Here is a 27,914-nt window from a genome sequence, read left to right as displayed (position 1 = left end):
TCTTTCGTCAATCAGACAATTCATCAGGTACACGAGACTCAGTTCTTTGTGTCCGTCTTCCTTCTTGCATCCTCTATCACTATAGTTTCCTCCCTTTTTTTCTTTTCTTTTTTTTTTTTTTTTGTTTTTCCTCCTTTTGATTTTTGGTCTTATTTTCAGAAATGGATTTTGGAGTTTTCAGGGAAAGAGCCTTTCTTGAAAGGATCGCTCTGGCCCCTCCACTGCTCTAGGATGCTGGAGGAACCTGGGGAGAGTCAAGGTCTGAAACACTTCCCTGCTACAAACAGTCTTGCACCAAGTACTGCAGGAGAATTGAGCTGGAGCAAAGTGGTTTTCCTTTCTGGATAGGGTCAGCCGCTCGGAAAGCACAACGGCCTTTCCTGCTTGGAAAGAAGAGTCTGTGCAAGTGCATCGTTACCCATCCTCATGCACTTGTTGCAGAGCTTATGCTGGTGGTGTTTGCTGTTGTGGTTTGGCAGGGGGGCAGGTCGGCTGAGACAAAACAAAGCCTTCCTGAAAAATTTGCTGTACGGAACTTGAAAATGGGAGTTAAGGGAAGAATGTGGCTCTAGCAGCAATGACGTGGCAGGGCATTGCAGGGACAGCACAGGGACATTTCTCTGATTTGCTACTCTTACGTTGCAGCGTGCACTGTGCCTGATAATAGAAATGGGAAAATGTGAAGGCTTGTGATTTAGTTTTTAGTGGTAGCAGCGTAACAGGCATGGTGTCTGTTCCTTGAAGCAAAAGCAAAGGTGTCTGCCTGTGCAGGGACCACCCGCAGAAAGTTACCAGGCTACCTGCTTTTTGGAAGTGCCGTTTGAAGGAATAAGGCTCACTAATGAACCAATTAACCAAATGCTGATAATCTTTCAATTCTATGCTCAGTCTGTAAAAGCAAAAGTACTTGTCGTCTTCAACAAATGTTCAGAGTTGAGAATATGGAGGAAATGACTCTGTGGCATCCGGGAGGATCATTTCAGATCACTCCTGTGTGAGGGGAGATGCACCTCGGCAGGAGCAGGTGGGTGCTCAGCCCCCTCCACCCCAGGTAGATCTCAAGGTCTCAGTGTGATAGTTTCTCTGATTTGCAAAGTCTTCTGGTGTTAATATCCACTGGGGGTGTGGGAGCTCAGCTGGAATGAAAGATAGACAAAGGGGATTGCTTGGCTTTTTAATTTTGTGGAAAGAATGGGATTTTAAGAACAATGCTGCAGATTCTCCTTCTTCCCCTTATTGACCTTCATCTCTTTAAAACCAGGTCTACTTGGAATAGTAATATGCCAGCTACTTCTAGCTGCAGCAATCCTCTGGATCAGGATCATCTGCAGAAATATTGTAATGTGTGCCAGGAAAGATGTAGTAGAGTCGAAATATCTTTTTGGGAGAATATTCTCTTTCTAATGGACACTTAATTTCCAAAGTCACCTCTAGGTCTGTGGGGTGGCTTTGCTACATGGACAAAGAAATTTGAAGAGATACGCTTGGATATCTACCATGTACAGACCTGGGGGTGCAGAGTATGTAACAACAACAATAATAATAATAATAAGGTTGACTCCAGTCTAGTACTGACTTCAAAGGACATCTGCAAAGTTACATCTTATCTGTTTGTTGTTTTGTTTTTGTTAGGGTTTTTTCAACTTTTTCTATGCCAGTGAGGGGGTAAAGAAAAGTTTGTTGTGGCATACATTAAAATCCAAATATTTATTTTTCTTTCAGTTTGGAAACAATAACAACTACATGAACATGGCAGAGGCAAATAATGCGTTTCTTGCTGCAAATGAGGTAGATGTTTTTCTTTTTTATCTATGCTCATGTTCTGCTGTTTGCTGTGATAATTTAACAGACTTTGAATGGATGAAGAGTGAAGTGCCGAATTTCTGTGTGTTTTATGGAGCACAAAATAAAGACTTTAATGAGAAAGAAAATAACCTGACAGCTCTCCATTACTAGTCAATTTAGCTGTCCGTAAGGCTGTTACTTACATAGCATGTCAATAGAAACAAATCTGCTTTGTGTATGAAAAAAATTATAAACAGAAGGAAACAAATAAAAGGCACAGTAGGTGTACATTTTGAAAGCAAGCTTAGTAATAGTCGTTACTAGCTAATACACTGATTTCTGTTATAGATATAAACGTTTTAATTTGGGTTCTTAATACTCATGTAAGCTAGAAAACAAAAACCAGCTTTGTTGCAGGAGGTGTATGTGTTGCATGAAGGAAACTTCTGACCAGGATCAAGAACAAACCCATGGCCGAGCTGGTGGAGGCTGGCTGGGCTGCGGAGCCTGGTGTATTTGATCCCTGCCTTTGAGAATGGAAACAGGAGGAAAGTATGGCAGCTGCCGTCACCGTGTGTTTGTTACAGTGGCCCTGCCATACAGCCAGTTAACAGACTGTCAGCCTGCTAATACCAACCCCAGCTCCAGGCACAAACACTTATTGCTAAAACCCCACAGCGCTAAAAACCTTTATTCCAAAGGGAAGGATGGAAAGTGTAAGATGCACCGCCTAGTCACGTGCATAGCAATACGGAGAACAAAACCTGATGGTTTGTATAGGGCGCATGCCATAAATATCTTCCCAACATGAGGAAAGGTTAGAAAACTGGGCAGCCTTGATTGTACATGTTGTAAGTGGTGATGCAGTTGCAGATGTTCTTGTGCACTTTAAAAAAAAAAAAAAAATCCATCTCAGAGAAAATAGGCAGAAAGGTATAACAATAAATATGAAGGTTAGAATTAAGAGTCGTATTTTATAAATCATTTATACAGTGGTCACCATCTCTTTTTACCCAGCAAGACTGCTTAGATAAGGGAATATTGTTTGGCACTAGCTCCAGTGTTATTTGTGATAATGAACACAAACCCCATCTGTAATGACAACATGATGTTTCTTTCTGTAGAATTTCTTTCCTACATTTGAATCAAACATTGATGAAAGCTCTGCTGCCAGCAGCTGTTCAGAGACAATTTAATTCCAGCTGTGATAATTCACCGTGTCAGACATTGGCTGTTATATGTTGATACAACAGTTCTCCAGATTTGCATTTTTATCAAAAGGAACAAATGTTTTAAACATTTCAGTACAGATGGCATTTAAACATGCACACATTTTTTTTTTTTAAATATGTAAGATATTAACTTTTCAAATATTTATAACTTTGAAAAATGTGATTGTTAATATAAATCCCACAAATGTTATACCATCTTTTGGTCATAACAGCACCTTTCTGCAATCCCAAATTGCATAGTATTCAGGCTCTTTTTACAGACTGAATAGCCCAGTGATTTGGATTTAAGACTACTTCACTCTGGGGCTTGCTTTCTTCTTAGATTACATCTATTTTATCTTCAGTCTTAGGTCCCTTATATGTTTTTACAAAAAGATATATACATGTTTGGATAAGTTATATTGTGAGAATTAAATTCACATTTAAAAAAATGTGAAGGTTTCCATCAGTTTACTCTCCCTTTTGTAGCAAGCTATAAGTATGAAGACAAATGCTACTTTTCTAAGTAAAATATTGTATTATTATCTAGCTGTGTTATATATTTATACAGCTGTCCTAGAGTTATTCTGTTAGATGGGGAAAAAAAGACCCAGTTCTTATAATTACTACTATCTCATGAATATGTCAAGTAAAGAGAGGTTCAAATGTACTATAATAATACTGATTTCAGTGAACCCTTTTGCTTGAACAAGGAATAAAAATATGATTAAGTGTTAGCGTTCGCATTAAAGCGTGAACCTAACTTTACAATTACTGCATTACAATGTATTTAATTACAGTGTTTTTACATTAACATGAATGCAGCTTTCTCGCTGTGATTTTGGGCCTGAGCGCTGCTAAACTAGAAGCCCATTTTATTCCAGTAAATAATGCCTTAAGAGTGTAATCCTAGAGCACATTCAGGCTTAGAAACCACACGTTTGCTTTATGTTTTCTGTCTCTATGTCATGATTACTATGACCCATTTTAAAGCACCTTAAATATTTATTGAAATAATATTTCAAGTGTTAATTACAGTGGTAATGAAAACAGCCAAATGCCACATATCAAGAATGAGTGTTTATCCGTATTGTTAATGTGATATGTTAGATTTCATTAAGCAGTAATGGGGTAGCAAATGAGTCACAAATTACAGTTGCATCTGTTACTAGACCACATTAGTGCCAAAATAACTGCAAATGCAGCCATAGGGTTACGTTCATTAGCCAACCACTTCTCCTGGCCAATCCATCCTTTGTGTTTGTGAACTACGGGGTCCACAGGAAGAAAAATTCACACCTTTTGTAATATAGCAGCGGGGAAGTCAAACGTCTCCCTAATCCAGGCCCAGCTTTCCCATCCAGAATTAAGTTACAGTCTTGCAGTTGGAGCAAGATAGGGAGGGTTTCGGCAGACTCGGAGGGTGCTGCAGACTGCAGCAATCTGGGACCTCATCATTTCTGGTGTGAGACCAATAATGACAGCTGACAGGTTCTATATGCAAGCAAAGGTTTTTCTTGTGTTTCAGTTTCCATCTTCTCTCAAGCGGTTATTAATTTATATCATCATTAACAGTTTGAAGGATGACAATTTGCAGCAGTTAATGAGATCTTTCACTGAACTTATCATTTTTAAATTAACTGGCATTAAGTCACTCTTTCAAACAATGTAAATAATACATAAAACAATTCCGCCCCCCCCCCCCCCGCCAGCCCCCAACTCGAATCCTGAACTAACGCAAACAAACAAATCTCAGAGCAGCCTTGCATGTCCAGAACAAGACAAGGGTGCCTATTTTAGGACTGCCAACTGCCCAATTTGATCAAGACAGTTCTGATTTGGGTACCTTTAAAATGGCCTAATTTCAAGCACTGAATTTCTATTATTAAGTAGCAGTGGACCTGAAATAATATATGAAAGTTCATTTAACTCGCAAGAAATTTGAATAAGCATAGCTCATTTGTTTCCCAAAGAAAAGTCAGCAATGTTGAAGCCAGATACAGACTCTACTTGAATAAAGATTATCTTTGACAGGCACATGCACACGTACAAACACGCACAAACCCTGAAGATAACTGGCAGTAAATGTTTTGCTCAAGGCATCTTAACAGGTGTTTAGTTCATAACAAACCTACTGTTCAAACAAAGCTGGCTTGCTTCAGAAAGCACTGGAAGCTGCTGTAATCACCCTCACTCTTGCATACGTGTCTCTGCTCCAAATTACAAGCCTCGTTTAAAAGGGTGCATTGTACTTTTGGGATGGAAACGAAAAGAAATGAAGACCAGAATTACTATATTTCATGTTTATTAGTGGATAAAAAGGAAACAAAAGATGTGAAATGGTCAGTGCTGAATTAATGGGTGTGTGTGTGCGGGCGTTACAAAATTGTCAGTATTTTATGAAGCATGAGAGTAATGTAAGCTGTTTGTGCTCTTTTACGAACATATCAATAAACTGGCAATTTGTTATACAGCCAAATCCAATGTAGCTGATATTCAGACTAACAACAGACAGATGTTGCTAATTAAGTACACATTAAAAAACTGTTAATACTGATACTCCATTAAAACCATATGATAATGAGACTTAAATCTTTAATCAGAATGATCCACAAACCTCTTCAGCATACACAAAAATTTTGTGGCGTATAGAGTTTGCATTTGGGAAAGGTTTGGACCTCGGGTCCGGAGGTCGTTGCCGAGAGCGGTGTGCCCTAACGTGGTTTGCCTTGTCCTGTCCTTTTCTAGCAGACGTTCCATACGCCAAGCCTTGGGGACGAGGAGTTCGAAATCCCACCCATTACCCCCCCGCCCGAGTCAGACCCTGCACTGGGGATGGCAGATATACTGCTGCCCTTTCAGGGCCTTGGTGACCAGCTGCCTGTACAAGGAAATGAATTTACACCTCAGTTTCCCCCCCAGAGCTTGGATCTTCCCTCTATTACAATATCCCGAAATCTCGTGGAGCAAGACGGTGTCATCCACAGCAATGGATTGCATATGGTAGGTCCGGTTCTTTGTGTGATTCTGTTGCCTAATACTGTCTGTCAAAGCAGAGTAATGTAGATTTGTGTCATCTCTAGTTTTAATTGACCTCTCAGAAGGTCTGTATTATTTCTTGGTGTTGTAGCCTGACTAAGCATTTGCTAATGTTCTGTGTTGTGTGCAGATGTATTCTGTATGAATGATGACACGTGTTGTCAGTGTTACACAGCAAACAATGATCTGCTATTATTCAGTTCCCTAAGGCAGTTGGCAAATGGTGAAGGGTTTGGGATTGGTGGATTCAGGAAGATAAACATGGCTGTTAATGTACGGTGCAATGTTATACGGTCTGTTAACAGATCTCTTGTGAAGAAGCAGACAGGCTTTATAAACAAAGATTTTTAATTTTGGGAATGGACTTGGAAGCCCATGTCCATTGGCAGCATCTGCGTCCCAAGTGCTGCTGAAGTTCAAAAATGTGTTGCACAGTTGACACTGGCACCAAGAGTTGAAAGACCATTGTGTTGGCTAGGGTGAACGACAGCACTGAGAAGAAATTGCTTGTGTGTATTTCAACTCTTGGACCCACATGTGAAAGCCATCAGGGTATTTTGGAAGTGCAGGGTTGAGAGTAGCTCAGAAAAAGTGCCAGAAACAGTATGCCAGCAGTAAAAAAAACACGTATTTCCCTATATTCTGTATATTCTATGGGCTAAATCTTTATAAGTGGTAATTTATTTATTTATTTATTTTAAATTAAACTCATAATAGAAGCGATAGGGATGTATTACCTTGACAATACTCAGAAATACCAGGCAATAAGAAAACTTTGTTCTGTCCATTGCTGTTGTTGACCATAGAGGCTGGGGCAGGTTGGGCTATTTCTGAGCCCTCTGGAAAGGGGAGGGATGATCAGGATGTGGGGAAGGGCTGAGTGCCTGCGACAGGCTAATTCCAGTGATCATTCCTGTTAATTAGAACAATCAAAGCCAAGGCCTTACGGAGTCTTCTCCAGAATCCATACAGGCTGTGTGGCTGTGATCTCAGTGGGAGGCTATACAGTGCAGTTTCCGCTTTCATGTTGTGTTTCCCTTTCAGCTTTGGGGGATCTCCCTGCTTGGGTTTCTCAAAGATTTGTGCAGTAATGTTCGTACTCGCAGTGATGAGACACAGCTGTGAGTCAGTTTATCATACTTAGCATTTTAAACTCGGTGGTTACAATTAGAATTAGTTTCTGTATTGCATATTGAAGACAGAGTGAATGTTTAGCTTGAACAGATTTTTTACGCTGACTATTTTTTTCTGATTAGCTGTTTTATATTGGACCTTTTTCTAAACTTGGTGTAGTGAAAATGGAGATTTACTGCAGGACAGTAATAAAGGTCATCGTGTTGTCATGTTATAATTTCATATAATTTTTTTTTCTTTTTTATTATTCTGGCAAGTGAAAATTAATTAAAGATTTACAAATCAACATGCAGCAAATATGAATTCTGCAGGCTCCTGGCTTTGCTGCAAATTTTAATATACCTTGGAGGTCACAAAGTGTAGCTAGCACTAATACAGAATTAAGTACAAACTGCTCACTACTGAGGAGGTACAGAATTCAGTAATTCCATAGGTACAAAGCAGACACTGCCTAAAAAGAAGCCTTGGAGGATATGGTACTTCTTTTCGGATCCCATTTTGCATGGGATTTTGTATGCACTGGACACGTTGGGTGAATATTAAAGAAAGATCAGAGTTAAAAAAAAAAACACATAAGAGCCAGGAATGTTGTGCCCCAAAACTAAAGTAATGGAGTGTGTACATATAGGCTGGATCAGTGTTGTGTTACATGTGTGACAATCCCCTCAGTGTTATCAAGCAGTTTGTAACCTAGCCCAGTTTTGTCTTTTAATTTTGCATCCTTTCACCAAATGTGATTCTTTGATGATGCTGCCACCCCAGCAGTGCCAGCCAGAAGAGGCATTCTCTCACCTCTTCTTGCTCTGGATGAGAGGCATTACATCTTTTCCTTTTTTTCTGGACTGTGCAATGTAGAAATTAATGGCATCTTTTACACTGACTTTGGTGGTAAGAATTTCTTCCCGTATAGGCCAAAGAGAAGATCTAGAGAAACTCATGACTTCTTATCCCAGTAGTCCAGTGGTATTTTCTAGGGTGATTGCCAGCTCAGAGCTGTGGGCTGGGAACTTGTGTGTAGTTTTGCTGCAGAGAATTGATGAGGAATAGTGTGATTTGATACAGGGGAGCCATACAGGGAGGTTCGTGTGTCACTCTTCCTCACAGCTGCTTGATTTGTTTTATACTGTGAGATGGAGCGGCCCCTGCTATTGTATTTTTACTCAGTAGCCTTGTTCTCTTCCACTCATAAATGCTGGGTAGCTTCAGGAAGTCAAAAAACATTAGCAGAGGGTCCTTGCGTAGGTTTCCCCTAACTCACATAGCTCTCTAGTACTCAAATTTTCCAGCAGTTAATCTGTATTTCAAAAATAGAAAATGAAAACATTCTATCATATTTTATGTGAAAAACGTGCACTTTATTAAACTGGTAAATATTTATTAATAATATTAGAATTCATCTTTAAATTAGACGTTTCATGAGTTACCTTGCCTTGGAGCTATAAAAACTTTATTGCAGCAATAAAAAAATGTAAAGGAGGCATTTTGACTATGAAATTTCATTTCATGGTCAATTGAATTTACTATATCTGAAAGAACTAAAGATGGGGTTGTAAAATAATTACGATGTTCGTATACACTTACAGAACAATGTTCTTATCCAGCGATACAAGGATAGTCTTATTTAAAGGCTTTATTAATAGTGTATTGCTAATCACTAAAGCTTCTTTAGCTGAATACAAACTTAAATTCTTTTAATATGAACTGCGTTGAGTTTATTGGTTATCTTGTGAAGCATTAGAGAGCTTTACTGTAAGCAATATTTAATTTGGATGAATATAGTCCTACTCTGTTGAAAAGTCCAGTAGGAGAATTTCACCTTGAAGAAATGTCATGAGATTTTAAATCACAAATGTTGAAAAAATGAAATGGGCTTGGACAGAATTATGATTAATACTGTGTGTCTTTGGCTTTTTTCTATGTACTACCTGACATGTTCACCTATAAACTTGAATGCAGAATCGCTGGAGGCATGGTTAAAAATAGGTTATGTCAAGGTTTTCCTATGTCTCCCTTAGGGTATGGAGTTGGCTAGCTACCTCGTAATACTTCTGCAAGGATCTCACATATTTCCCACAGGAAGGCCAAAAAACCCTCCCACCAAACAAAATATCCAAAACCCACAAAAACCCCCAAAAGGAATAATTCTCTTTTTAACACGTTCTTTGTATATTATTATAGTGAAAAAATCATTCACGGTGCAAGAAAGATATTTATTCTCAGCATAAGTGTGGCCTAGCAATTATTAAAAGATCATATTGATGAGTTAACAATTAGTCATACTATTAAGATATACATACTATGGAAAGAGTGACAATTTGCCACTATGCTGATTAACTTCATTATTATTGGCAACGAACACAACACATTCATCTTGCTTAAACACATTTGTCTCCATTCAAAAACAGACAACAGCAGCAAAAAGAGGAGAGAAAATGGAGGCAGTTAGAGTAATTTTAAGATTTTAGTAATATGCAAATGAAATCCTGATGTTCAGAAATGAGTCACTGAAAAATGGAGTGTTGATGTACATTTGACTTCAAAGAACACATGGATTTACATGATGCAAATATTATCCCCATAAATACCTGAATGTAAATAAGTAGAAATCAACAGCGGTATCCTCATTAAAAATCAACCGCCAATATTTTATATTAATGCTCTCTTTTCTGTTGAGCTGCCCATAGAAAAATTATTTTAATCTGCAAACTGTGGCAATTCTATAAAACTACAACTTGTGCTCCTGAGGGTTCCTTTTTTTAACACCTCTCTCTAATCTGCCCAGCCTGCTGAGTAGCATTGACATCAGTAGTACATCAATTTCAGAAAGTGGATTATTTTTACTAGACAGCTATTGTGACATATTGGGTCAGTCATAAATGAAAGATATTCATGCAAGCATGCAATACTTGTAATGAAGTCTCACTCTGACCTTCTGTATGATTGATTCTGTAATTTAGTTTTCTCAGGCAGTGCCTGAAATGAAATGAAATCATGTTGAACAAGTTTTGAATACCCACAGTGCACCAGGAGAAGAAAAATCTGCAGCCCCAGAGGCTTGAGAGAGAGCAGCTGAACGATTTATCTCCATGCTATTATAGCCTTTGCCAGCATTCAACGTTTCTTTTTTTTTTTTTTTTTTTTTTTTTTTTCTTATTTGGCTTAAGTACTTAATTCTGCAGGTAGCTGTAAATGGGAAAATAAAATGCTGTTCAGATTTAAAATGACAGGACAGGAGTATGTGCAGGGGACTGATAAAATATCTTGAATAGAACTGACCTTTCATGTAGCTGAAAGTTACTGGGGGATTCATCCTCATAATTACCATATAGATTATTTTTATTTCTTTCCTGCAATGAAACATTTCAGAGAGCAGTAGTGCTGATTGAATGAAAATTGAACTTGTTAACATTCTTTTCAGCTTAGCCTGTTGTACATAACAGAAGGTTAGCTTTGATGAATTTCAAAATTCTCTTTCTGATATCTAAGAAACAGACAGTAAAATAATTGTCTCTTTTCAGTCTGATTTTTTTCTTTTATTCAAAAAAGTACAGATGTTACAAAAACAGACTGATAATTTTACATATATTGCTCCCTATATTACTTATGCCGCTAGAGGAAATGTGTTTCCTATTTGATGAAGATTTGAGCCTGTTTATATTTTATAATTGTTACAGTGCTGTCACTGCATTCAGGATTCTATGCAGATAAGGCTAATTCATAGTGGAATATGCTCATCTTTAATTACATTACTACTTAGGAGTGGCATTGTGCTCAAAGGCGTGATGGTGACTATTGCTTTTATTTCAAGAAGAGACTTCTGAAATAAATGGCTCGATGTGGCTTTAGAGAGCTGAGTTACAAATTTGAGCTTATTAAGGCTGCATTCAACAGAAATATTAATGTTTCAGAACAGTGGTGCCTTTTACTTAAAGGTCTACATTTTTTTTAGTAATTTAAATTCCCAAATTACTAATTAACTTTAAATGATTAGATTAACAGAAGGTTGCAAGAATGAAAGCTGGAAAAGTTGCTTTAAAATTTGCAAAAGACGGTTAATTCACTACTCACCTGACTGCATCCCTCTAATTTATATGTTTAATTTTCCTTTACAAAGAAACTTATTTGTAAATCTCTCTTTTAATACCCAGTCTGTAATCTCCTATCTAGAGAGAATGCAGTAGGTTTTCAATTAATACAATGTTATAACAACATTGTTTAATGTGTTGCAGATGAAACAGTTATTTCATGGGTCATTAATGTGTTTAACGCCTGGAACGGTCTATTAAAACAAGCCCTTGTTATTGTTATGAACATGTTTATTGTCATCTTTAATACAAAACATACAAGTAATTCTGGAAGGTTATAATTATTCATTTATAGGAACTAGTTGTGCTAGAAAGAGAGATTATTTTCAGAGTTTTCTTATTTCTGATTTTTCTTTGATTACTTCAGCAGATTACTAAATTCAAGGTTTAAATCAACAGTGGCAGTCTGGCCTGTGTTGGACTTTCCCAGCAGGAATGGTGGCTGTTATCACCACTATTTTTAATAATTTGTGGTACCAAGAAAAATTAATCTCAAAATTAAGTCATACCAAACGGAACGATGCTCTGGTGGCTCAGATCCGTGACATTTGGCTCTATACAGAACCTTTCAAGTGGTGGCGGACGCTTTATAAAATTAGACATTTAGGACTCAGTTGGGATTTTGCAGCTGCGGCGCCACTGCCAGCGCAGCCCTGACGCTGGTTCCTGCCCACAGGTCTGTGCTCTCTGCTTTGCTGATTAACTTTTAAGTCTTTACAGTCATCATTTTTTTTTTTTTTTTATGGGTGAATAGTTAAATATTATTTTACGTCTCATGTCATGGTTGCGCATTTTTTAGTTACCTTTCAGAGAGTGTCTGTGCACAGCTCACGGGGCATCGGGGGGAGGTGGGTGATGGGCTGTAAATCCTGGAGGCAACAGACAGCAGTGGCTACTGCGCAGAAGCTCCATGCTACGACTTTAACATGGTGTGAAGATGGTGCTAGCCTGATGATGCACTAAATAATAGGGTTTGAATAGGTTTTCATGTCCTCAGTGACACTGTTATACTTGGTGTGGATAATATAGTCACTTCTCTGAGGGACATGCTCTTCCTTCCTTCCTCATCAATACAGGCATAATGGGCCATCTGTTAATGAGTCATTATGGTTGGAAAAGGAAATGTGTTCTGGTGTTCTCCTCAAAACCAGGCAACTTATAGTAACCACAAGAAAGGACATGTCAGTAGGAAACGAAGTGGCAGCAGTTGCCAAGGACACCTATCTGAATAGCAGGTACTGCTGGTACTAAAAAAAAACATTTAATTAAAAAATTCTGCAAGTAGGTTGTTACCTATCAAGGTACATGAGGGACTCCCGCACAGAAGAAGAGAAACACAGTAACATTGACAGAACAGTCTGGGGAAAAAAAAGACTGTGACTATTTTATATTAATAGTGCCTAAATCAAGATCTATCAGCTCCAGAAAACACATTGAGGTGCCATATGAATATGTGGAAAATTATATACCCCACAGGGAATGCTGTCAGCAATTGGAGCAGAAGCTGAATCTCCGATATCCCTCAGAACAGAGCTCAGAAGGAATGCGGACATATATGACTGTGGACACCAGCTCAGCTTAAGCCTGGGCCATGGGTTTAAGCTATTCTGCCTCCTGAGTTTAAACTCTAGAATCGGGTGCTGCTGTCTGAAGCCAGCCAAATGAGGCAGGTGCAGCAGCTGGTCTGGAGATGTTGTACCAGCCCAAGGGCTTTGTTGGGTCCAGGCACCCTTGTCCTTGGGTCACTGGAAAATTTCCTTTGAAATTCCTGCCATTCTCTGCTGTGACCACCTATGTGTCCTCATGGATGGCTTACTATTACGCAGCTTCCACTTCAAGTTCTCAAGCTATGAAGAAATGCTCAGTCTCTACAGAGTTTTAAATTATTTTGTGTTGTCACGCAGATGGATAAAAAAACCCCAAACAACTGGCTCTGGTAATACAAAAGATAGCGAGACAGTGAGATCTACTTTTCTGATTTGCTTTAAAAAACAGCAACAAAGAAACCCCAAAGTCCCCCAAACCCAAAGAAAAAATATACACCACCACCCCCCAAACATAGTTACCAACACTTGTAACAATTTTTAAACAAACAAATGCCATGTAACCCCCAAGTCTGTCTGCCCCAATTCCTTGCACAATTTCTGTTACCTTTGATAATGTTTGTTAGTTGTCATGCTTCCTTGCAGCCTCTCCCCACGTTGCTTACTGCATAATCAGGACCTTTGAAGTCTGCCTTTGATTTTGTAGCTGAAACACCTGAAGTTGCAGAGGTTGTAACAAAACTGCTAACAGCATTTATCTGACATTCTGGGACTTCACTTTAACTCTCCAGGGTTTGTTTGCAGTGTGCCGTCACTGTTTGCATACAGCAGACCTAAGCTTGTACTGCTAATTTGGAGAGAAGCTCCCCATGCCAACAGACTCATCAGATCAGAGCCGAGATCTGTGATCTGAGTCACACATGTATTGTGATCATGCTGTTGGGTACCTTGTCCAAAAGGAGTGTGATTCAATATGCTTTAAAGTATGGTAGATGTTTGGGGAGAAGAGAGTGGAGAATCTGTTTTTAAATGCCTCTACAAAATGGTGTAAAAATTATACTATAAAGAAGCTGTGAATTAGGTGATGCTAAAGCATCAGTACCAGCTGCTGTGGATGGGTGGAGGGTCATCTGAAGCCCATGGTGCCGGTCATCTGCAGGAGCAGAAGGACTCAAGAGCAACCGAGGCACCCAAGTAGGATTGCCCCTTCCACCTATGCTGGGGACTCTGTGAGGAACCTGCTGGGTCACAGGAAGGTAAATGAGTAAAAACAAAGTTCCCAAAGAGCAAACACTCTGTGCTAGGATTGTGTGGCCTCTTGGGGAAGAATTATAAGTGTTCCAGAGAAAAGTCTTTGTCCCTTGGTTTATTAGTTGTGTGATTTTGGCCTGGCTGTGTACTTTCAGTATTTCTTCACCATGTAGTGATATGTTTTGTTAGAGACAGCTGGGCATGAACAAACAGTACCACCAAAGGCCACAGAGCAGCGTTGCGGTGGAGCCTAGGCCTGGCCTGGCAGGTGCCCGTGTTGGTTGGCCACTGATCTGAGGTGGTGCTGTGCCTAATCCCCGAATGTGATTCCCTAGAAGAAATGGCTTTAACTGGTGACTCGGTGCTCCCACAGGACCCTTATCGGCCTGGATGAGGCCAGGCTGCCTGCTCTGAGGGAGCCGCGCCAGCGGGGGAGGCTGAGGGACACTGTCCATGCCAGGTGGCACAGCCAGTGTGGTTGTGGGTCAGACCCCAAAGAAAAGCAGGGGACTGTAAATCAGAAAGATTCCAATAAAACATGTTAAACTAACTCAGAGGTTGCAGCTGTATAGGAAAGTTCTGTCACATAGCAGGAGGTTAATTTCTGGAGACATCCGAGATCACCAGAACAGGAGGAGATGGCTGCTCGGTTTTGAGGTCTAAATCAGTGGGCCCTCAAGTTTGTTGTTTCTGGTTGAGTTTTTGGTCAGGTTTTTGTTGTTTTTTTTCCCCTCTTCATGTCCCTTCTGTGGCTGCTCTCTATTAGAGCATATAACAGTAAATTCTGATTAATCTTTTTTTCTTTCTGATTAGAAAAGAGTAGTTTCTGATGTAGTGGGATGGGGTAGGGAAGCACACAAACCAAGAAATTGCGTATTCTTCATGTTCCTCAGGCAGCAGAACGTGGGTAAGCCTCCTGTCTCCAACTGATCTTTAAGATCTAGCTGCAGACATATTTTTTTTTTTTTTCCTGAACTGACATGTACTGTTTGTTGTAGCCTTTATTTGGGAATTAAATTAGGTAAGGTTTGCTTTTCTACAGAGACGCAAAGCAAAACATGGGAGTTTTCTCATTGCCAGAGAAAAGGAGCTGCTGCTTGTAGTGGATCTTCTGGTAACTGTGGTTTGACAGGTCTATTAGTGATGGCACTATCTGTGAGGGGGAGAGGAAGGACACTTCTTCAGTGGTGGCAGCACCAAGTGCAACTGTTTTGTATTCTGTTAAGTAAGGATTTAATCTCTGACAGAGAAAAGCATCCTGTTGGTTTGATTTGTTTTGATTGGCAGTGAATTCCAATCTTGTAAAAATTTAGATTAATGGATTCTTTTATCTATACTTGTGGAGAAAAAGAGTATTGAGGATTTCTTCTAGAGATATGCTGACTTGCCCAAAAGTAAAGGGAGTAATTTACAGACAGGGACAACTGAGGATTTCACTCTTTGCGTTGCAGTGCGTTTATATCCTTTAAAATATTACATCAGCTCATGGTGCATTGACAGTGACGAATTCCTAAGGCAATGGAATATATAATGTTTGAAGTTAACTTCTGAAGCCGGGGCACAGTGAGCATAACCATAAACGTTGGGTTCTGCGTAGTTATTTTTGTTGGCAGCTTTCTCACTTCCCTTAAAGTAGCTGCTGTGGTATGGGGTCAGAGTCCAGCCCTACGTCCTCCTGTAGGCGCTTCCATGGGCTCAGTCCTGACATGGCTACAAAGAGTCTTACTGGAGGTGTTGCCTGTGTAAGTGATTGAAGGCTGTAGACATTGATTTTAATCAAGACTTCAGTATTACTCAGAATGTTCTAAAGGGTAATTTCCCAGTTACATTTTTAAATATCATGTTGAATGTTGCTAGACATGAAAATTGTATCAGGGTAGAAATCCAGGATAAAACTACTGTATGTAAATGATCCTCAAAGTGCAGAGTAAGTGGAAATTAGGGCATCTCTCGATTTAATAGCTGGATACATTTATCTGTCAAAATAAATACTGGCTGTATTATTAGCTGTATTAACTACTGGATGCTTAATGAGTTGATAACAGAAGAACGAACTATCTTTTACTACCTTAATTTTTCCCTTAGTACTCAATGGTATGTTTTCCTTTCGCTGGCTCAGGTACAGTCATTGTTGAAAACACCTTTGATAATACAATATAAATTAAAACATGGGAGTTCACACATTCCTTTTTTGTTTAAGTCTCATTGCTCTGTTGTTTGCTCTCCAGTGGCTTTTGAGGAATGGATATTTTATCAATTTTTGAGAAGTTACACTTTTACAAATCACAGTAAAACAAGTTATATATTTGGCATATACCATGAGAGATGTATCCTTTGGCAATATGACTAAACATGATTTCTTCAGCATGACTATCTAAATAGATTAGAATAGTTGAGAGTAGGATAGTGTGATGGACAGATATCCTTATGGTTCCTTTGAGGTGGCCTTCTATGCATCAAACGTAGAATGTCTTTGTAATGTGTGCTATTGGAGCTGTGCAAGAGGGTGGTGACAGAAAGCCAATGTGCTTAGGTACAGTCACCCTAATGTTGTTTAGAGAAGGAGGAAACATTTTGGACCAGGTTTTGCTTTTTTTTTTAATCGACGTGTATAATTGAAGAGACCAGAGAGGTGGCTGGCATTCCCCTCGGTAACTGTCTCTATAGCTTAGGGTTTTTTGTAGCCTTGACTTAGGATAACAGTAGAGAGATCTGAGATAAAGTCATTTCAGTCTGCAGAGGAATCACACAAGTTATTTATCTTTTTTGGTTTTCCGTTTCACACGTTATGTCCTTGTTTGATTGTCATGCTGTGTAAACCAGTGGTTGAATTTTGCCTGACGTGTTAAAACCACCAAGTTTTGCCTAGCTTCAATCCAAGACTGTAAAGCAGATCAGGCTCAATCAAAAGTTGATTCTGTCTGCTTGAGAAGTTCATGAATTTTTGTCAGAACTAATCTGTCATTTTTGCATAATGTTATGAAAATGCTGAACGCTTATAATACTCCTGTATCACACTTACTTCTGGTTAAGTCTATGTAAAAAAGCTTGTGATATTCTCTAAAATTTTCATAGTATTCTCAGTGGATTATTTTGAATACATGAGCTTTTCAATTTTCATGTAGTAATGTAATTAGGATGTCATGTGGATGTTTTAGTGCACTTGTATTTCCATGCATGCTTCTGATATAAGATAATTTTCGTTGTTAAACATTTATTTGATAAAAATTTTGTGCATAATGACATGCTACTGCTCCTTTTTGTTCACTCTTGGTCTTTGTAGTATAAGGGGAAAAATAAGAGTTAAGAGAATTGAAGGAAATTTTGATTTTAGATTCTTCCTTAGAAGACTTTGTTTGCTCAGGAGCTATATACAAATGCTGTGGACTTTAATGTTGCTATTGACTAGCTTCTCTAGTGTCTTGCTACTTGCCAAACCACTGTACAAATATAAAAAATTATTTATACTTCCTTGTCTGAAAGCTCTTCTGTAGGTACCGTAGGTTGTTGAGGCCCACAACACTGTACCACAAAGTAAAAAAATGAAATTCCCATTCCTTTCTGTGTGATTTTTTTTTAAAGTGTTGATTAGGCATATAACTTAAATTCAAAGTCCAGAAAGTACGTTGTTTGTTGTTGTTATATGTGCGTATGATGTAAAGTATAAGAGATAGGAAATGATACAAAGTATTTTCCTTTATATAATATGTCTTAACTGTTAGGCACTAGATAGCCAGTTACCAAATATTGTTGTTTCCACATCTAGCTTTTACTGAAGTTTTTAAGATGAAAAAAAAAGCTTATAAAATTAAGAAAATATACAGAAAAGAAAAATTGGAATTAAATAAGTGGACATAAAACACACAAGCATCAGATAGTGTCAGAAAAAGGGACAGTTAAGAATTCATGGGCTTGTGTATAAAATTAGATTCTGGGTCAGTGCAAGTCAAGAGAATTTAGTCTCAATAAAATCATAGATGCAACTGAAATGACAAGACTTGGCGTAAATGGTTTGTAACCCATGTCATCACATTTTGTTGCCTGGTGTAAAGGCCAGAAAGGCCTGTATTGTGTGACCATAAAGAGAGAACAAAAGCTAGCCTTTTAGGTGTAGAACACTTCCAAGAAAGTACTGTCTGCAAAATAACAAAGAAAGTTAATTTCTGAGAGAAGGCCATTCTGATGATCTGCACCTTTGCTTTACCAGCAGAGTATTTCTTCGTGCAGTAAAGTAATGTCTATAAACTAAAATGAATGGAGTAATATGCAGAAATTGATATCCTTTTACAAAAGACTTTGAATGACTTCCAGATGCCGCTGCCAATACAAGTCACAATCAAAATGACCCTGTAGTTAACAGTAGTAAATTTTCACAGAAAGGTGCCCTGAAGCAAATGGGTATTTCAGCCGGTAAGTCTGATGTTTTGATCTTTCTATATCAAGTGCACCACTTTTGGCACATGCCTTCAACTCTAAGGAACTACACTCCTTTATTGGAAAACATTAGAAGAATTTAAGAAGTAGGAAAAGCAGTGTGGTGCAGTATGGATCATGAGCCAAGCTGGCAACGGCTTGGAATGCACGGGGAAAATAAGGGTGAGACTTAGTGTATAGGATCTAGATCACGAGCTTGTGGGGTTTACTTCATCTGTATTGCATCCAGGTGCCATGCTACATGTACTTTTATGCTAAGAAGGATTTATTTTTTTCTGTACAGGCTTCGGCAGAAAGACACGCGAGTGCCCAAATCAGAATTAATATGATTTATTGCTATAGGGAAGCAGTGTGCTGCAGCACTTGTATGTGGGATGGATGAGGCAGGCTGTGCGTCTCCTCTAACACACGTATAGCTGCTTTGTATGGCTGCACTTGTCCCGTCCAAGAAAAGGCTTCCAGGAGCACAGACCCCACTGCCTCTGTTGAGGGAAGAGTGGTACAAAGTAAGAGGAAAGTCACTTGGGCTAAACTTACCTCCACGGTGACACAGATTTTAGAAAACGCGTTTGGGCTTATCCACACTTAATAAGAGAGCACTGGGAAGGTCGGATTCCTTTGTGGAAGTCCAGTGGACTGTATGCTGGGCTCCCAGAATCGCTGTTTTGTTCTGTCATTTCATTAAGGATCATTGCACCTGCTACTAATTGCAATGTAGGTTATTAATAATGAAAGAGTTTTCACAATCTAATTTATTTCTCATGTTTCTGTCTGTTCAAACAATGGCTGTAGATTAATCAGTTTGCTGAATCAATTTGTGAGCTATTTATTCTCTTCACTTACTGTTTTAAAAAGCTTGTTTTCTGTTTAAATGTTCCTTCTTTGTGTATTGATCCATGTGTGGTTAAAAATAAGAAAACTGAGTTGTTCATAGGCAGATTTCAGTTGACTTTACCTTCAGGGTCTGGCTTCTTTTTATTTACAAACACAGTAAGTGGTGTGCAGAGGTAGAAGATGACATAGTTTGTGCCCTCGAGAAAGAGTAGAAACAAACCATGCAAGCACTTGAGTTTCTGAGACGTGAGGTACAAGAAAAATGGAGCTGGTGATTGGTACATAGCTTACTGCGCCCACCCGTATTTGATTGTTGGATTAAATATGTAGGTTTGTGTGATACTTGCAAACAAGGATTTTTAGGAGTGATCGGGATTACTTGAGCGGTTCTCCAGTGTGCTGCAGTGGCTGCATGCAAGACCTGGCAGGGCAGTGTTCTTTGTTTAAAACAACTTTAAAATCCCATTCGGACAGGATTGGTTTATACCTACTACTGTTAGTAGTAACAGCTAAGAATAATTGAACGTCAGAAAATAAGAAAGAAGATTTTTCTCTATATATATATATCCCCACCCCACCCCCCGCCCCGGTGTTGTTTACTTCTGGCATTTGACAGCAGCTTGTGTCTTCTCAGTTGCAGTGTTTTCCCTGTACCATCAGGCAGGCTGTTTCCCTGTTGTTTATGTGGGTATTTCACACCACATCAAGAGGACAAATGTTTAAAAATGGGGAAATGCTATTTTTTATTCCACAAACCTTCCCCACCGAAGAAGTGAAGTCTGGGGCAAGTACAGTAACTGTTGCTGCATTTAATTTATTAAAAAGAAATGAAACAAACTGCAAGTTGATGGTGTCAGTTCTGTAAGCCGGTGCAAATAACTTGATGTGCTAATGTTGTATGGCAACTGCTAATGACTAAATAATGTTTCCATCTCTTTTAGGATCAGCCTCACACACAAGTTGCCCAGTATCGCCAGGATCACTCTCTGATTATGAGATCTATTGTCCATATGACTGACGCTGCTCATTCGGGAATGCTGCCTCCCTCTCAGCTAACCACCATTAACCAGTCTCAGCTAAGTGCGCAGCTGGGGCTAAATTTAGGAGGCACTAATTTGCCACACACTTCTCCCTCCCCTCCTGCAAGTAAATCAGCCACTCCTTCCCCATCCAGCTCTATAAATGAAGAAGATGCAGATGAATCGAATAGAGTAAGTCACTCCATGTGCTGCAGTGAGTAAGCTTCACATGTCTATGTGCGATGTTTTCAGAAGTGTGGTGGTAGCATCTCAGCTGCAGTGGGGTCATATAAAATACAAATGTTACAGTATAGTGGAAAGTGATTCATTTGCTGTGTAGCTGCTTTACTGAAGAAGTTTCCATAATACCTCCATACTAATAAACTTAAGAATACACGTATATATTTGGTCTAGTACACTCATAATTCATTTCAGATTTTATAGATACGGTGAATCTCTTTACTTGACAACTTTGGACAGTTTTGTCATTTGGGTATTCTCTGGAGTCATATAAAACATAGATGCATTTAGAGAGAAATAAAATAAGCTTTCTTCTGAATGAAAACTTAGTTAATTTACATTTTGCTTTCAATAAATCTGTTATAAAAGGAAAATTTTATCAACAAAGCATGAATGTTATTATAGCAGTATATTTAAGGGGCCTAATTTAGACCGCTCCATGAAAGGTTTTCTCATTAAGGTAATGGAAATTGTGCATATGGAAAGATCAGGGTACAGGAGCCTCAAAATATCAAAGTATGATGACTATCATAGGGGTGCATTTAGAGCCGCTTTACCCCCTTGTTGCAGTGACCTGTGCGTAGCTCAATGAAAGAAGGTGCAGGACACATGGCACACATGGGGACAAGTCACCTGCGGTCCTGGCGTGCTGCTCTGGGGGTTCCCCATCCCAGAGGCAGGAGTGGGGCATGGGGCAGGGCTGGTGCCTGGCGCCACGGAGCCTCCAGCTGCAGGCATCCGTCCCTGCCCTGGGAGCGGCAGAGTGGGGTGGTGGGCACGGTGGGCGCTTGCTGCGGGTGGATAGAAGCTGCAGAGCTGGTAATGCTTTTTGCCTGAAAGGTGGGCTTGTTAACCCCCTGACCCATGTCGAAGTTGACCATCATATCTGGGAATCAGGAAATGCCTCTGAGCTCTTGTCTTTTGAGTCACCACTGCTGAAATTACATCTTAATGGAAAAACATAGATTGCCTATTCAAAATATACTATAGATTAAATCTTAATTTTTTAAAATACAAATTGGCATTGGGGTGTACTTTTTCAGGTCAGGCTCATAGGATTTGACTCTCCGAGCCACGGTTACAATGAGTAGTACCTATTCATGCATTTAGTTCTGGTAGATCCGACGAGATTAGGCTGAGACTAAGTACTAGCAGGTAGGAGAAAGGCTTGCACAACAGGACTCGCCAGAATATTGCCTACCCAGTAGCTTTATCCATATATTATTAACCCAGACTGTCAATAACTTTTTGGAATTAATCTGACTTTTTTTCATGCTTATATTGACTGTTCTTGTTATTACTGTTTCTTAGGCTACTGGAGAAAAAAGAGCCGCCCCAGATTCTGGCAAGAAGCCCAAGACTCCAAAGAAGAAGAAAAAGAAAGATCCCAATGAGCCACAAAAGCCAGTGTCAGCGTACGCCCTTTTCTTCAGGGATACACAAGCTGCGATTAAAGGGCAGAACCCAAATGCTACGTTCGGAGACGTTTCAAAAATAGTGGCATCTATGTGGGACAGTTTAGGAGAAGAACAGAAACAGGTAAAAAATTGATCGCGGGTTGTCTCACAAGAGGTGACATCGTAATCCTCGTAAAAAATTCCTCCTGCCTCTGCTCGGAGTGGACCATGACATTTTCTAGTGTAGGCTCAATAGAGCTCCACTGATTTTTAAGCTTGCTGAAGCCCCGGCATCTAAAAAAGCATTTTGTTATAGGAGCCAGTAGGTAGCTAAATGGCTGTGTTTGTCTTTAAATTTTAAAGGGCAGTTTGTAAAAAAGCACAGGTGATACTGTCCTAGAGTCCTGTTAAGACCATCTTTTGATGATTCCTATTTCAAAGCTCTTGTTTCCTATTAATCAGAAGTTAGAAGAGAAAAGGGGAAGGTACGGCACATTTACCATTTTCCTTTGATCTGCCTTATGAATTTGTTACAAAGCGTGTTGATTTCCAACCTTTGAAGCCAATCCTCTGTGCCTCATTACAATGTTGTGTGTGAAATGTTATCTCCAACTCAAACTGGGTACAGAGTGATGAGTTTTGTTCTTCCTTGAGGGTTATTCTTCTTTCTATACACATGTAACTCCAACACATGGATTGAAGGGGGAAAAAAAATTAAAAAAAATATCCTTTGAGGCTGTTTGCCTGTTGATATGCAGCGCAGCTCCCAGTAAGCTTCTTAGTTGTTCGTGAAACAGATTTGGAAACATTTAATCTGATCTAATAGACAGTGGTGGACATGTTTTAAAGGTGAACTTTAAATTTACTGATGATGAAAAATGCCAATTAATACATTTCTGCCTAGCTGTTCTTGTTTAACTCCATGGGGGTCTTTCATACTGTCTTTGGGGAAAGTGAATTCTCCAAGCTCTAGGAAGCACTTTTTCTAAAGGTATAAAGATATTTTTTTTTAATGCATAGTTCTAATATTTAAAAAGCAATATTGCATAAGCACTTTTTGCTATTTATGCTGCTGCAGATACCTTTTCAGCATCTGAAATACTTAGTGTTCTAATACCCCTGTTACTTACAGTCATTAAAATATATTTTCCTGGAGAAGTAAAGTATGCATAGGTAGTCTGCTCTAGCAAGTTTCTTATTCACGATAAATCAACAGAAATTGTGGTGCAAGTCCAGCAAGTAGACCTGAAAGTCTGTAACCACCTGCAAGAATATTTAGATCTTTCACGGAAGAAAAAGCACATCTAAGAGTAGTGTGTTTTCAGGTTTCTTGGTCTGTGTTTTTTATTTCTTTGCAAGTGATTTTGACAACATTCTGGCAAAAAGGCCTTAATAATTGAAGCTGGTGAAATTATGGTCTTTTTTAATAGGTGTATAAAAGAAAAACTGAAGCCGCCAAAAAAGAATACCTAAAGGCACTTGCTGCCTATAGAGCAAGCCTTGTTTCTAAGGTAAGCCTAATAATGCCTTCAGTGTAATGCAAGTTCACTTTTGGCAATGGTGTTTACATTGTTAAATTTCGGGGGGAGGTGTTACTCAAAATAAAAGTAGAATCCTAGGATTTCTGTGATATGGCTGTAGAAGATGTGCTGCTGCTTGAACAACCCTGCTTAGTCTCTGCAAAGAAAATTTCATCTCTCTAATGGTACAGTTATGATTACCAAACAATAACTTGGTAAACGTGCATCTTCCTGTATCTATGGAGGCAAAATAACACACTTAGCTACAAAAGTGAAATTTAGTCATGAAGGATGTACTGCCCTTTTGCCATTAACATTTGCAAGCTATTCACAGAGTTTTGTTTTTTTTTCAAATGCTCCTTCTCGAAAGACAGACTTGCTTTGCGTGGAGCTGGAGAGCAGTTATTGTCCGACAAAGCTTAAGCATTTCTTGCAGGTGAGGGGGGAAAAAACCCCACGTGGTGGCTCTGAATTTGGAGAGTACTTACAAATGGACTAGCTGGCAGTGAGCCACATGGAGTATTTTAACAGACCTCGAGTTAAAATAAAACTTGTGAAGAAAACAAAGCTCTGCTGTCTTATTTGAGAATTTACCTTCTTAACTGGCAGTGCTACACTGGTTGTAGACCTGTTGCATTTGAATACTACAGATCGAAATAAGCTTATAGGCATCTAAGATATGGGTAAAAATTAATTGAGGTAGTTATTTCTCTAATAACATTTCATAAAGATCCATTACAAAAGTATCTTTGATCTCAAGAAAGCAACAGAAGAAGGTGATGTTATCTAACTCCTGAGAGTATTTGTTTTTATGTACAACTGCAGAGCATTAGTAAATCACACAGATATTTGTGTATTTTAATTAATGATTAAAAATACAACAGCCAAAATTACACACATGCATTCTTGGAAGCTGGAAGATTTCTTCTTCTATGGAGAAGCTGCATGTTTTCTCTTGTCTGTAGGACTTAGATAATATTCTCAAAGCCTTTAGTATCAGTGCTATGTTCAATGACAGCTAGAACTGACAAATTCCATTCCCTCAAAGGTGTTTAGAATTCCAAGTTTCCTTTTCAAAAACATCAGAAATCATGTTTTCTCCCCAAATCTTTGGGACCTGGACAGCCGAGTAACTTGTGGGAAATCACACTCCTAACTCCAGTATCCACCTCATCTGCTCTAACTTAAGACATCCTTGCTGTAGCTTTTTCACCTGAGGTAGCTGCTGAGAGTAGGGGTGGAGTAGGCACTTCTGCAGCACAATTCGACACGTTCTAAGGTAAATGTCTAAAACATGTAAGCTAATTGTGCTGAAGAGACTTTTTCTCTCCATTGTCTTTATATTGGTGTTCTAAGCAACTGTTCTGCGTGTTGTGTACGATACAGATGTGTAAAACTATGAAAGAATCCTACCTTTGAGGCCTAATTATATCTCATTTAAGCATACATAACATTTTAAGATATACTGGCTAAAACTATGCCTTCAAAGGCACCAGAGCACTCATTTATTGCCACAGGTCTCTCTGGACTGTGGTTTTCCCACAGGTGTGTCTCACCGGTGAGCTCCAGGGCACTGGAAGCAGGCAGGATTCCCTAAGCAGTCACCCCTCTGGTGCCGCTGTGCCCCTTCCAGGGGACTCAGCTGGGTGCCTTGACAGTGTTCTCCTGGATGTCTGTCTAAGGTACCTTGGTTCAATACCTTGGATGCGAAGAACGGCAACACCCAAATTTAAAAAGTTCGAGAAGTTTTGTTGTTTGCATGCTCCTCTTACGTTATGGTAACTGGCATGGGGGGAAATGCTTCTGCTCAGATCGGTCTCCTAAAGGACAGGCTTCTTTCGAAAACATATAAATATAGAAGGTGTTGAGCCCTTTTTAGCTCTTTTAGCCACAGAATGTGTATGACTTCTGTGACTTTCTGGTGTTGAACGAGGGCACAAGTTAGGTTTTTTGTCCAGGTAAGAACTGGAGGTACCGTGTACACAGCCAGAAGAAGAGGTGGTATAGTACATCAGTGGATCAGTGATCTTTATCAGACTGCCGATTGATCTTTTCTGATAGAAAACAAAAGATAACAAAGTCTCCCTGAGTAGCTGTGACTTTCATTTCCATGTAAACAGTAACAATGTTTTTTTTTCTGTTGAAAGACAATTAATTTCTTTTCCAAACACAGGCTGCTGCAGAGTCTGCTGAGGCCCAGACAATTCGTTCTGTTCAGCAAACATTGGCATCCACAAATTTGTCTTCCTCCCTCATTCTGAATACTTCTCTTTCTCAACACGCAACAGTATCGGCATCTCCTCAAACTCTTCAACAGTCCCTTCCTAGAGCGATTGCTCCAAAGCCTTTAACCATGAGACTGCCAATGAATCAGATTGTAGCTTCTGTTACCGTTGCACCGAACATGCCAACAAACATTGCAGCTCCGTTGATAAGCTCGATGGGAACAAACATGGTGGCAACGCCATCTCCATCTCAAGTCAGTCCCTCAATGCAAAGCCAGCAGCACCAGATACAGCAGCTGCAGCAGCAACAGATGCAGCAGATGCAACAGCAGCAACTACATCAGCATCAAATGCATCAGCAAATACAGCAACAGATGCAACAGCAGCATTTTCAGCACCACATGCAACAGCATTTGCAGCAGCAGCAGCATCTCCAGCAGCAAATTAATCAACAGCAAATGCAACAGCAACTGCAGCATATACAGCTTCAGCAAATGCAGCAGCAGCAAATGCAGCATATGCAACACCAGTCACAGCCTTCTCCTCAGCAGCATTCTCCGGTAGCCTCTCAGATCACTTCTCCCATCCCTGCCATTGGGAGCCCTCAGCCAGCACCTCAGCAGCACCAGTCACAAATACAGTCTCAGACACAGACTCAAGTACTATCGCAGGTCAGTATTTTCTGAAGATAAATGATCTTGCAACATGGCTTTGTGTTGATGGAGGGGGTAGGGGTAAACCATATTTGGCTGAAAACTGTAAATTGTTGATGGTAGTTATGCAGGGATGCATAACAGATCAAACGATCCTCTAAAGTGTCTATTAGATAGGCAATAAAGAACTACAATGTAGCTGTGTATCATCTTTTAGCTGACTATAAATCATTTGGTTTCAAAAAAAAAAAAAAAAAAGCTGTGCTCTTTTTCATGTGATGCCTTTTTAATTTATTTAAGCTTTACCTACAATATGTGAATCAAATGGCCTAATAAATACCTGGACCTTATGACTGCAAAATGGCCTTTCAGAGTTACACGATATATAACCCTTCTTTCTCTAAAAGTGAATAGTGCACTTCAAGGCAGTATGAACTCATGAAGCCCTTAAAGCACAGTTGTAACTACCTGTAAAATGATGATTGGATTTCATACAATCATACTTGTATGACGTGAGTTAGTTGATGGCATTTTTTGTCATGAAAAAATAGAGTAAAACAGATTTTTGCCAAAGCTCTTAATTTTTTTTTTCTCTCCTAAATGTCTTCAGAGAAACAAATGCAAGTAACTGAACTTCAATGTTTGACCCAACCTTTCACTTCATTTCTCCAAATAAACCTACCATAGTTTGTAAGAAAATATATATTGACATTTACCCTCTTATGTTAATTCCAATTACAGAACAAATGTGAATATTATATTCTGTGTCGAAGTGATGAGTTTCAGATTTAATACACTGTATTTTTAAAAGGGAAATGCACTTAAATAAAACTGTTATTACGGAAAGCTGAGATGAAAAATACAAGAGTTTTTAATACGCTCTAAAACCAGTAGAATATTTAAATGAAACTCCACAACTGAATAATCAATGTAAATATTTTCTTTAAAAGTTGTAAGTTTTCATATCATGTGTTGTAAAGTTTTCATAAATGAGGCTTTAATGTAAACACTGGTAACATGAATTATTAATTGCTACATTGCTTATTGTGTTTTTATGCTGTTTTATACTTTTTTATGAGTTATGATAGCAGCAATTAAGTTGTTTGTATTTTGCTTATCTAAAATAAATGCTTTTATCTTGCTATAGAATAAACACATTTCAGTAAAACTGATGAGCCACCAGTCTTTGGTAGAAAAAACAGAAATGTCTCCTTAATGCAAACCCTTGCTTGGAAAAGTTCCTTAACTTTTTGGATTTTCATCAAATGTGCTGGGTAAACAGGTACCGCTCGGAACCGAGAGTGTGATTAGCTCTGGGATCCATCCAGACACGGTGCTGAAGAGTCGCGTGCAACTTCTCTGAGTTTTCTGTGGCTTCCGAGGGGGGAAGCAGGCGCTGAGTGACAGTGTGTTCCTGGTACCCTGTGCTGCACTTAGCTGCAGGAGCAGGAGAGCCAACCTGTCCCGCAGCGGTAGTGCTCAGAGATGCAAGTAAGCACAAATGACTGTGGTTTTCTTTGTATCCCTGAGCTTCGGATGTACA

At 39.2% G+C, this 27,914-nt stretch overlaps 1 protein-coding gene across 2 annotated transcripts in view; it reads left to right on the top strand.

Annotated features, from left to right (window-relative positions):
• TOX3 (TOX high mobility group box family member 3) overlaps nt 1-26,670 on the top strand; it is a 76,974-nt gene extending 50,304 nt beyond the window's left edge. Inside the window, exons 2-7 of one of the 2 annotated variants that reach the window (XM_055818896.1) lie at nt 1,723-1,788; nt 5,748-5,999; nt 20,259-20,528; nt 21,888-22,115; nt 23,404-23,484; nt 25,667-26,670. In XM_055818896.1, the coding sequence (XP_055674871.1) occupies nt 1,723-1,788; nt 5,748-5,999; nt 20,259-20,528; nt 21,888-22,115; nt 23,404-23,484; nt 25,667-26,404 (1,635 nt within the window). In that variant the 3' untranslated portion in view covers nt 26,405-26,670. Of the gene's footprint in view, nt 1-1,722; nt 1,789-5,744; nt 6,000-20,258; nt 20,529-21,887; nt 22,116-23,403; nt 23,485-25,666 lie in introns of both variants that reach the window. The other variant, XM_055818895.1, reaches the window with a different exon arrangement.
• Nucleotides 26,671-27,914: the final 1,244 nt, after the last annotated feature.

Source organism: Falco peregrinus, chromosome 14 (genome assembly GCF_023634155.1).
Source record: "Falco peregrinus isolate bFalPer1 chromosome 14, bFalPer1.pri, whole genome shotgun sequence".
In the NCBI taxonomy this organism is placed as follows: Eukaryota; Metazoa; Chordata; class Aves; order Falconiformes; family Falconidae; genus Falco; species Falco peregrinus.
The sequence above is the reverse complement of the archived record's forward strand: the minus strand, read 5'-3'. Positions and strand labels throughout refer to the sequence as shown.